General features: G+C 41.7%; 1 protein-coding gene across 8 annotated transcripts in view; it reads left to right on the forward strand.

Moving 5' to 3' along the window:
* Positions 1 to 12,093, forward strand: part of Tbc1d32 (TBC1 domain family member 32) — a 227,335-nt gene that overhangs the window by 9,676 nt on the left and 205,566 nt on the right. For all 8 annotated transcript variants that reach the window (XR_010042767.1, XR_010042768.1, XM_063235087.1 and 5 more), the window contains exon 3: positions 5,093 to 5,273. Coding sequence is in view for 6 of the 8 variants with exons in the window: in XM_063235087.1 (XP_063091157.1) it covers positions 5,093 to 5,273 (181 nt within the window). In the remaining 2 variants the exon portion in view is untranslated. The remainder of the gene's footprint in view (positions 1 to 5,092; positions 5,274 to 12,093) is intronic.

Genomic DNA, 12,093 nt, shown 5'->3' on the forward strand with positions numbered 1-12,093 from the left:
GAAGTCAGTGGCAGGTTCTTGTGTCTCTAAAACTGAGGCTCTTTACCAGGTATCCAGCCTCAGGGATTTTGTTAGAGCAAAGGAAAACCTACTGATGAGCTGATGTTGGAAATAATTCTGGCTCTAGCAATAAAGGATTTTCTTCCCTTTCCCTTATCAGCTATAAACCAATCATACATTTAACGAATTACTTCTTTATGGCGCATGTTCAATCTTGGGCCATATGAATGAATTAGTAGTCTGCCCACCACTAAGCCACAGGGAAATGAGGAGTTTAACATTAAAATGAAATGGAGACTTTAAGCAGTTTCAGTACTGTGTGGCAAATGCCCTGAGAAATGTAAGTTTTCAGGGAAATGTGAGGAATCCTGTGACAGAGACCTGGGAATTCAGTGGTCTGGGAGAGCTAGCTTCCTCCTGCGCAGTGGTTCGGAAGAATCTGTGTGGGATGGGTGAACCTGGGGGAGTGCGCCCCGATGCCCAGGTCCGTTCTGCAGCGGGTTCCCGTGTAGGCCCAGTGCTGTCCTTGAGGCTTTGCCGACTGCTGAGCATGAGAGCAGCCTCGGGTGACCCGGGAAGGAGAGAGACTCTGTGCCCGCAGACCTTTGTCTTCACCAGGAGATAGGAAGGCTGTGTAGCTCTGCGGGGCACATTTTGCCAGCCCCAGAACCAGAGACATTTGGCTATGCACTAGAAACTGTGTTACCTATGGCATATTAAAGCATTAAATTGAATTTATTTATAAATTACTTTGGCCAGCAGTTTTTCCCTTAGTGACAATCAATTATTATTTAAACAAATATGTTATTAACTAGACAAAATGATAGTGTACAGTGATCAATAATTTAGCAAGTTCAAATCTCTGTTAAGTAAAAGCCACTGAAATTAAGATGCTTTTATTTCTTGATTCTTTTAAAAAAAAATGGAGTCCTCTCTCTTTGGTAGTGTTAAAATTCCTCATCATCTATTTCAGGCAGTCTTATTACATGTACTCTAAAAGGAGTGCTAAAACATTTTGCAAGTAATTTAGATAATGCAAGTGTTTTAATGATAAAAGCAGTTTTATATGATACTGCTAGGAAATCCTTTTTCTTTAAATCTCTGGGTAAGCTATTCAATTTGATTCCTATGTTTTAGTTCATCTGTGTATAAAAATTAATAAAATAATAACTTCTTCACAAAGATTTTAAGTGACTTAATGAATGTTTGTCCTCTGTTTTATGAATCATGGATGGAAGATTTTAAATTATACAGAATATTATTTTCTTTCCATTTTTTGTGATTCTTCAGGAATTACTTGGGGCTAATGGGGCCACATTGCATCTATTAACAGTATTAGCAGTATTTTAATAATAGTGTAATAGTTACAAAGTCTTTTCCTCCCATGTGCCTTGGTGTTTATCTTTTAAGTAGATGTTTACACACAGCAGGATTTGCTGTTACTCCTCCGTGAGTGGGAGTGTGGGTGCTGTCCGGTTCCTGTCCGCAGGGTCTGTCATCCGAGCTCTTAGTTTCTGTTGCTTTAGTGCTTGCTGGCGGATTCAGCGAGCTATGGAGGCTGTGCCTACCCTTCCTTTTTCAGAACTGCAATAGCTGGTTTTGAATTCTAGTTCATTCAACTCTTGATTTTGACGGACTGGTGCTCTGAATCTTTGTTTAATATAATTGTGGCAATTATTATTCTGTTCCTGTAGTCATTTCTGTTGACACTGTTTAGAGAAGAACTCATGGTGGTCTTCCCAAAAAGGTTATTAACACTGTTGTCCAACTCAGATCTCAGCTGTTGTGGGACTTTGGGTTATCCTCGCTCTCATACTGTGTTACTTGCATTATTTAATGAAGAAGCGTGTGTATTGCAAGGTGTCCTAAGTTTTAAGGGGAGGGGCTCTGTTCACCTGTACATCGCTCCAGGAGGCTGCTGCAGCCCAGATGCTGCCATGCCATGTCCCTGTCCCTCGAGCTCAGGTCCGTAGCCGAGGAGGCCAGGCCCCAGGGCTCTGTGATGCTGTACGTCATCCTTTGCAGATCTATGCAGTCAGTGTTCAGGCTGCCCTGCGGCTGTGTCCCTTTGCTGTACGTCAAGGTCTTCCTGAGCTCTTCCTGAGCTCGCTGTCACTCTGTTGCACATCTACTCTGTGTCTTTTCCAGCTTGGCTGCTCCTGCTCTATCCGTGCTCACCTTCAGTATTCAATATTGTCTTTTCTTATGATTTCTGGTAATTTACTGTGTCCATATGTGTAAAGCATATGTATATAACTTTATAGTGGTATAGCAGCAAATGCCCCCCAGCCAGTCTGTTAGTTGCCCAGGTAACAGTCCCTTACAGAAGATGAATGCAGAACTGTTGCTGCGACATTGGTTAAATCGAGGCTTATTTCCATACACTGATATGTACAGAGTGGGCCAAGCTGTTTCCTTCTCCCTTCAGTTGGCTCAAAGCGATGCAAATAGGACCAGCTAAGGTACTGGTGTATAATTCCAGAGGCCAACTGACACCTTTCTGTTTCTTCACATAGTACTCTCTATACAAGATTGAGCACAGTAGGATGGCAGAGCCACTCAGCTCCAGGAATGTCAGCTGGGTACAAGCCTCAAAGTAAGAGGCTATGACTCCCCAGGGCACAAAAGTTTACATATCAGGGGGGGTGGGGATTTAGCTCAGCGGCATAAGCACCTGCCTTGCAAGCAGGCGGTCACGAGTTTGATCCCGGGTACCGATAAAAAAAAAGGAAAAAGACAAAAAAAAAAAGTTTACATATCAGAAACTGAAGCAACAGCTTTCTAAAACCATTCAAATGATACCTCAATTGAGTTATGTATACTGGTCCTTCTGCATATCATTCTCCCTGCATATTCCAAAAATGCTTTTGTCCTCACCTGGCCATCTTAGGTCACTCATGTAGTTCTTGCCATCCTCCCTGTCACATATCCTTGAACCATTCTCTTCTTCACAAGATAATAGATTCTGGGGAGGCCTTGGATCAAGGTCTTTGTCTGCATATCCTCAGTGTGATTGGGCTTAAGACCCCTTGGCTCCCTGTAACTTTGAATATGTCTTAGTGTCTTTACTTTTTCTGTGGGTTACATTGGAAGTGGTAGATTGGAATTAACTCACTGGCATTCTAATAAGGTTTCTATGGGATTATAAATATAACTTCCTAGATTACGGGGCAAGTGGGAAAAGGATTATAATATGCAGTATTTGGATTACAGTATATAATATTGAGATTTCAATAGTTCCTGTTACAATTCCTGTTACTACTGTCTCCGAGAAACAGGCTGGTCATGGTGATGCATATTGTCAGAACCAAGCACAAGCAGCCACATTCTGTACCACTGCTTGCAGACCTCGTAAATACCTCTCTTCTTGGGACTGCAAGCCTGACATTTTGAGGGACAATTGATTCCCTGTCAGTGCCTGTTGACATGAAACAAATCTGCCTCCATCCCCAGATGTCGTTTTGATGTGTCTGCTTACTGTTGCAGTGACAGTAGGTTGATGTTGTTAAATACATTACACAGAAGAACATATTTTCAGTTACATGTGGCACATGAGGCACATAGCTCAGTATGGGAGTGGCCCACTTTCTGCCAAGGGAGCAGGACCCGAGGGGATGAATTTGGCAAGAGGAGAGCTTGGCTGGGCTCCCTTTCTAGAGGCTTCGGGTCCCACTGCGTCAGTCCTGCTGTTCTGGGGCTGGGTGGAGGCCACGTATGTAGTGGAAGCAGGTGCTAAGGACACTTGTGCAGCCAGGGCAGGTGCCAAGGGCAATGCCCTGCAGACTGCGCCCCTGCAGACTCTGACCTCCCATCAGGCTTCTAAGGTGCCCTGGCTTTTTGGTAGTGCTGGCTGGGGGGAAGCCTGTCCTTTAATTTTCAGCCAGGGGTTGGGAATGCAGCTGAACGCGCACCTGGTGTGTGTAGAACCATGGGGTTTGACCCACTTCTCTCTAATCCCCAGGCCTGGTGTCAGTGGCGTGTGTGAGGAAGGCCTGTCCTTGACACAGGAGGTTCCAATGACCCATCGCCCAGAAAGGGAAAGAAAGGTGTTTCTGTGCTTGTTTCCGCAGTGCATCTCCTGTAACAAACACACCCATGGGGCTTTGTAGTTACACAGTTTTTCCAGATATTTATAACTATTTATTTCTATAGCCATTACAATATAATTTAGCTAGGTTGTACTTTTTCTATCTCATTTTATAGTTGAGAAAATTGAGATTTAATTTATGATGACGGAATTGGTAAGTACGATTATAATCCAGGATTATAATTTTAAATTTAGTACTCTATTAGCTATGGGTATTTAAATTTTTATGTCTTTTTAATTTTAAATACAGAGATATCAGTGGTCCAGTTCCCATCTTTCTTGTTGGTAAAATAAAAGCACTACATTTTATGACCCGTGCTAAATCTAACATTGTATTTCTAATTCTTTTGGAGATCTTGGTATAATCTGTCCTTCCTGGTTATGGGCTATCCCACTTAGGGCCCATGCTTAGAGCCTGCCGCTCATGCATGGTTTCCAGTGTGGCCAGCAGGGTTGTTGGCTGGGGCCGCTGGGGCCTGTTGCTGTGAAGCATAGACAGGGAAGAAAAAAAAACCAAATGTGAGGAAGGGAGGGTGGGGAAAGAGATGGACCCAGGACAAGAGGTGAAGCAGAGCACAGTAGCCTGGCTTTTGGTTGTATGATAGTCATAGCTGGTTTCTATGCTGGGGTAGAACGCACACCTTGGAGACACCTAGCCTTAGATCCTGTTGTTCTTACTGCTTTGAGTGTGTAAACAAAAGCAACGCAGGAAAGGCAATGTTTCCTGGTTTCCTATTCATTTTTATTCCTGTCTCATAGTTCTAGTGTAACCTTATTTTATTTTATTTAATTTTTTGGTACTGGGAATCAAACTCAGGACCTTGTGCTTACCAGACAGGCTCTGTGCTGCTGAGCTGTATCCCCAGCCTTGTAACCATTGTTTAAGAAACACTAATTAGGTTTTTCTTCAGCACTGTGTCATTAAAGGGAAGAATCATGTAATTCAGCTTCGTTGACTGGTTTTGGCTGACGGTGTTCCCTTACTAAGACTGCTTTGACTTGAAGGTATAAAGAGATGATGCATTCCCTGAAGGCCGTCATGACCGCGGCGGTAGAGTATATGAGTAACAGGTTTGAGGAGGAAGAAGAGACGCGATGTCCAGAGCAGCAGAAGAGAAGCCACAGGGAGCAGAGCAGCAGCTACTGCACAGACAATTGCTCCGACAGCGACTCGTCCTTCACCCAGGTGAGGCCTGTGCTCCGCAGTGGTGCTTAGTAACTGTCCGCTTCAGTGAATTCTTCACTAGGCAGGTTGCTTTTGCTTTCTAACTTAAATATTTAGAAGCAAAATAATAAAATAACTTGGTTTAGTCAGTGAAATGCCATCTGACAGACCCACAGGGGAGCACATATCTGCAGTGTGTGCTGTGGGGAGCGGATGGGGGTCACCGCTCGCCACCGTGACACCCATCGGCTCCCCAGGGAGCCTCAGGAGGACAGTGGGGAGCAGGTATTCTTGGGCCCACATGGAGGCTCTAGAGCTGCCCCCAGGCAGGGCTTTTCTGGGACTGCTCTTCTGCAATCCCCAGTGGACTTGCCCCCAGGAGTTTTCCCCCTGCTTCAAGGGACACCTCTCCCCATGTCCCCTGCACAGGTCCAGCTCCCCAGATTTCCTCTTTGGCTCTTGCCCCTTAGATCTTAATCACAGCATTTTGAGTTCACCCTATTTTCTGGCTTCTAAAATATTTCATGCTCTGCAGTATTCTTTTTTTTTTTTTTAATTTTATTTAAGGAGAAAAGAAAAAAAAACAGTGAAAGGGTACAAGTTATACAGATTTACAGAAAAAAAATGAACAGTAGGAAATCACTAGTTAATGGATTACATATTGCCATCTTAGAAATAATTGTTCAAGTCACAAAATTAAAGCTTGAAGAGTGGACATTCCAACAATGATACTGCAAACAGTTCTGTTCAGTGATCCAATAAAACTCTGTGATATCATTTTCTATCTTATACACTTAAATATACATGCAGTTATATAGTTTAGAGCACTTTCTTTTCCTCTCTTTTGTACAATGACTATTACACATTTTGGGTTTCATTGCTCCCATGGTTCTTATTGATTTTTTGGAAGAGAGTAAAACCAAATGTGACATAACAGAACAGAATCGGTCAAGTCAAAAGGGTGGACATGATAGATAATGTAAAAACATAATACAAGGTGATCAACAGTGGTTACCATAATGCCTCCCGCTATCTCTAATAGAATTGCCTATATCATTAGTTATAATACAATTGAACAAAACAGTAAAGAACAAAACCGACAAAACCAAACCATTGGAGACATTGTAGGTCTTCAAAAGTAGATAAAAGTCAACGAGAATGGGCGTTATAATGAATCTCATTATCTTCACAGCTGATGCCTAGACTTTCGAACCTGATACTATCCAGCAAAACAGAATAGGGGAACATCAGTCAAAAATAAGATGGTGAGAGTAATACAGGGCTTCAAATCAAGATAATAGAAAGTCAAAGTGGGTTACTATAATATATCCTGCTATTTTTTTCCCTTTAATTAAACGGATAAAAATAAAAAAGTAAATAATGGAGTGGAGATTGGGATAAAAGGGCATAACAGCGAAACAGCGCAGATCAAAACATAACCATTTAAGCAGAATAGTGTTTCACCACCAGATAATTCCGACCCAAAAGTAGTTACCATATTGACTCTTTCCTTGAAGTCCTTGAGTACAACTTCATATACTGTAGCATTAAGTATATCAAAACAATGTAAAACCATTTAAGAGAATGACAGCATTACAGAGTATTTAGAATCGACTAACAGAAAATGAACAATGGTTTCTGTATAATCTCCTTGTCTTTAAAAGGTTTTTGCTTATACTATCGTACATAATAAAATCCAATAAGATACAACCTATTTAGACCATTGGAGACAGAAGAACAAAAGCTAGATGAGACTTCAAAACAAGATGATACTAAATCAGTATTACCTATTAAGAAGTCATTTTCTCCAAAATAGCTGTTCCTATCATCCAATCTTCTCTGTCTCATTTCTGTTGAGCTCTTTTTCTGTCAGTAGCTGTCAGTTTGTCTTCTTCATTTTGTTCTCTGCTCCATTCGTTGTGGCCTCCCCGCCACTATTTCTGGGTTCTTTGTATTTTTCTTTTTTTAGAATATCCTGCAATACTTTCTGTAGAGTTAAATTGGTGGTTGCAAATTCCCCCAGTTCCTCTTTATCCTGGAAGCACCTTGTTTTTCCATCAATTTCCAGGGACAGTTGTGCAGGATATCTCAATCTTGGCTGGAGATTATTATCTTTCAAAGCTTGAATTATTTCCCCCCACACTCTTCGTGATTTGATGGTTTGTGCAGAGAAATCTGCTGTAATTCTGATGGGTGTTCCCTTGTAAGTGGTCTGTTTCTTGTCTCTGACAGCTTTTAATATTCTGTTCTTTTATTGAATTTCTGGAATTTTTATTATTATATGCCTGGGTGTTGCCCTGTTTGGGTTGTAGGTAGCTGGGGTCCTGTATGCCTCATACATCTGAGTATCTTTACCTTTTGCTAAATTAGGAAAATTCTCCTGGATTATTTCTGTGAGTAGCTTTTGTAGTTCACTTGTTTGTGTCCCTACTTCTTCTTTTATGTTCTTAATCCTTAAGTTATGGCTCCTCTTATCATCTTCTTGTCTTTGTATTATTGCTGTTTGTTTCTTTGTTATTTTTAAGAAGTTTTTCATTTCATTCTCCCATATTACAAGTCTGCCCTCCAGTTCAGATAGTCTGTCCTTAGTTTCTTTCAAGCTGTTATGCCAGTCTTTGATAGACTTCTTAGTTTCTTGATAGTCCCTTTGAACCTGCTTCACGTACTCTATGCTTTCTCTGTTTTCTCCATCAAACAATTCTCCCCTCTTTTTCTGTTCTTCCATTCCACCATCTGTTTTTTCCTGGGTGGTGCTTAGCATTTCTCTAACTATTCTGCATACTTCTAGCTTCAGGTCGTTGATAACTTTATTCCTGAATTGGTCTATGAGGCTCTCTATATGGCGCTTTATGTCTATTGGTGTGGTGTCCGCTATTGCCTGTTTCTCAGAATTGGGGGCCGAGGAGCCTTTCTTGTTGCTGCCTTTTCCCATATTCTCTGTTCCTTATATATGCAAGCTTACATAGGAGGCCCAGCTTCCCTCCCTGTCAGCCACAGCCTGATCGAATTGCGCTGGCTAGGTGTTCCCGCCCACCGCAGTGCACCAGGGAGTTACGGACTAGGCAGCCTACACGAGAGTCACCCCTCCGGGCCACCGTCTGGCTCTGGGATCTGGGTTGGGCTAGCCTACGGATTCCGCCAGTAGCGTCACGCAGGCCAGGCACTTTTCACCAATCCCGTCCGAGAGGGAATGTGTGGCTGGAGTCGCCACCACGCCCTGCTCCTGCAGGACTGCCCGAGCCCAGAAAGTCCTCCGCTGGAGTCAAACTGTGGTAGAGTGTCAGTTTCTCTCACTCACCTCACCACAAGTCAGTGTACGCCTCCTTGTCCGTCCTGTTTTCGACTCCGTTCTCAGACTCCCGTTCTCAGAGCTTCTGCGCGTCTCTCTCCTTGCCGAGCCGATGTAGAGGCAGCCAGCCACCACGCGGCGGGAAACCCAAATCGCGGCTTCCAATGGCGCGGGTTTCAGCCTCCACACCGAGGCTTTTCTGTTCCTGTTTTAGCACCAGGACTGCATTCCAAGTTGGTTTCTCTCAGCCCAGTTCATTCCTGAGTCAGCAGAGCATATCTCCACCTGCTTATGTCTCCTTACTCCGCACCCTTCCTGACTTCTGAACCAAGCCTTTCAGAGAGCCTCTGTAGTATCTGCTATCTGTCCGCCATGTTCTCCTGGCTGCAGTATTCTTTTTGATGAGAAACACTGCTTTTGAGGAGTTTATACTGGTGCTGAGGGATTTCAAGGCTTTCATCTCTTTTTCTGCAGCTTCAGCCACAACCATGCATTCAGAGCCCAGCCTGTCTCACCATCTTCAACTGATACGATTTTACATCTTTGTAATATTTGTTTGCTAAGCAGAAAACTGCACGTGACGGTGAGACCACTGAGGTTTAAAACCCTGAGCCCTGAGTGTTTGAGCATGGAGAGGAGCTGACAGGTTTGTCGGCCTGAACCTGATTTGCTGGTTTTACCAGTGACCCCTTGAGGACAAGATTTGACACCAGGAAACAAAGTCACTTCTTTGATTAACAGTGTTAATGTTCTTTAATTTTTTTGTGACTTTTTAGGTCTTTTTGTACTTTAAAATATTAATAGATTTCTGTTGTGATTTGTCGTATGTGCCGAATGTTCAAGACATAATCAAAATATCTAAGTAATTATAAAAAGTATTTGAAAATATTTTTAAATCTTTGTTTTTGTTTTGAAATACATAGTAACTTTTGTTCTTTAAGGATTAATGAAGCGTGGGTGCATAATTTTAAAGATTTATGTGCACTAGAATTGGAAAAGTCCCATCTGTGTGTCTGTGGTTCTGTCTTAATCTTTTTTTTTTTTTTTTTTTTTTTTTTTTTGTCTTTTTCATTTTTATCAGTACCGGGGATCGAACTCACGACCGCCTGCTTGCAAGGCAGGTGCTTATGCCGCTGAGCTAAACCCCCAGCCCCTGTCTTAATCTTGCATTGGTCTGAAATCATCTCTGTGCAGCCATTTGTGAACTTGGGTATTGGTTTCCTACCCTTGCCATATCTGTTTTCTTGTCTGTTTTAAATTTTAAGACAAAAAAGAAAAAGCAAAAACGATGATACAGAATTTCAAAAAAGAATATTAGGGGATTAATAATGGTTAATGTGTATTGTTGTTTTCAAAGTAGCTGTTTGGATTACCAGACATGTGTGTCTGAAAAAATGATCAAACAATGAAAGCACCAACCTTCCTTTTTGTTGGGCTAGCAGAGATTAATAGTATAATTGTCTGTCTTGCATGTATATGTATGCGTATGTATAATCTTTTCCTATTCCCTATCCAGTTGTCCCTTTTACCTGTTTCCTCCTCTTTCACTTTCACAGTACTTATTGTACACTTTGGATCCCATTAGTTTCCTCAGTTTTTTATAGTAAGGAGACAACACAATGTTCACCCTCCTGAGTCCAAACCAAGAGCATGATCTCAAGTTGCATGCATTTACCTCCAAGAACCTTGAGATTATCCTTCTCTATAGCGAGTAGCTCTGCATTATATAAAGATGCCATGTCTTTCTTATCCATTCCCCAGCCGATGAGAAATCTACCTCTGCTTTTTTCTGGTTCTGTATTGCATGGAACATTATTTTCTGTCCTTTGACTTTCAGTCTACGAATTTCCTTTTGAGTTAAATGTGTTTTTTGTATACAGCATATTGATGGGTCTTATTCTTGATCCATTCTGCCTGTTTCTTTTTATTGGTGAATTGAGGCATCTACATTAATGGTTACGACTGCCATGCCCTGGTTTACCTCTGCCATGCTATTTTCCTGTCACTGGCTCTCTACCTTTCCCCTCCATTCCTGCTCAGTGACCCCCCTCTGCTGCTGTTCCTGGAACCAAGGTCATCTTTATCTCTCTCTAGAATATTCTTTAGTACTCTTTGAGAGGTTGGTTTGGTGATCATGAATTCCTTCAGTTGCTCTTTCTCATGGAAGTATCTTATTTCTCCATCAATTTTGAAAGATAGTTTTGCAGGGTACATCAATCTGGGTTGAAAGTCGTTTTCTTTCAGAACTTAAAATACTTCAAGCTCTTCTTGACTTGATGGTTTGTGTTGAGAAGTCTGTCATGATTCTGATGGGTTTTCCTTTATAGATGATTTGTTTCTTTTCTCTAACAGCTTTTAATATTCTGTTTGTTTGCTAAATTTCTGGGATCTCGATTATTATGTCTGGGTGTAGATGCATTTTGCTTATGGCTAGTTATCATTCTATATGCCTTGCTTATCTGTTCAGGTCCTTTCCCTATGCTTGGGAAGTTTCTGCTATTTCTTTTCTAAATAGTCCTTTTATGTCATTTGTATGGATGCCTGCTTTTTTGCTGACAGCTGTCTTAAATTATTTTTCTTTGAATCATCTTAAAGCCATTAAATTGTTATTTGCTATTTCTTGGTTATTTTTAAGAGAACTTTCCTTTTTGATCTCTATCTGCAGCCCTCTCTTCATGGCCTGAAAGTCTATCTTTAGTTTTGTTCAAGTGGTTTTTTTCAGCTTTCAGTGCAGCTTTTAATTTCCTGGATTGCTCTTTGAATCTGTTTCATGCATTCTAATTCTTTCCTAAATTGTTCATTTAAGGTTCCCATCATTTTCCTATGCTTCTTTTTTAAAAAAAATCTATGTCTTCATAAGATATGCTCAGGAATTCTTTCATTATGGTTGTCATTTGTTTTACCTGAGATATTATTTCTGGTCTGATTTCTTTTATAGCCACATGAAGTTGTCTCTTGACTTCAGTTGCTATCATTTCAGAAATTTCATGTGTTTGCTTCCAATTTCTTCTATGTCTGTGTTTCCTGGACTTGTTCTGTGTATGTTGAAGTTCTGAGATTGCCTTTTGCTCTTTCATCTTTACATTTTCTTACATTTCTGGGTTCCTCCAGTTGAGTGGGTTGTAGGTTCCAGGTACATCTTGTGTTGGCTTTCCATCCAGGGAAATGAGCCAGGTGCTTGTGTTTCTCAGAACCTAGTTTCCCAGTGAGGTGGTGGGGTGCAGGATGGGCTTCCCCAGAACCTTGCAACTACACCAAAGCTTCCCTGATGGCTGTGGGCATGTGGGCATTGGGGCTGCTTCTCCTGATCCATGCTGGCTACCAGCAGGAAGTACCCGATGGAGACTGGTGGGCACACAGGATGGTGACTGGCTGCTTCTCCCATCTCCATTTTCTTGTGTGTAATAGAGGTATAGCTTTCTTTCTAGGGAGTCTAATGATTTAATGTATTTGAGGCATTTGATAGGTCTCAGCTTGTGTTACTGTCTGCACTTACATACAAGTACACCTTGGCATCATTGTTAGTGTTGGGTCGTCCTGTCTGTTCTTAAG

Source organism: Cavia porcellus, unplaced genomic scaffold (genome assembly GCF_034190915.1).
Source record: "Cavia porcellus strain 051 isolate PalLab524CR breed Dunkin Hartley unplaced genomic scaffold, mCavPor4.1 scaffold_24, whole genome shotgun sequence".
NCBI lineage: Eukaryota > Metazoa > Chordata > Mammalia > Rodentia > Caviidae > Cavia > Cavia porcellus.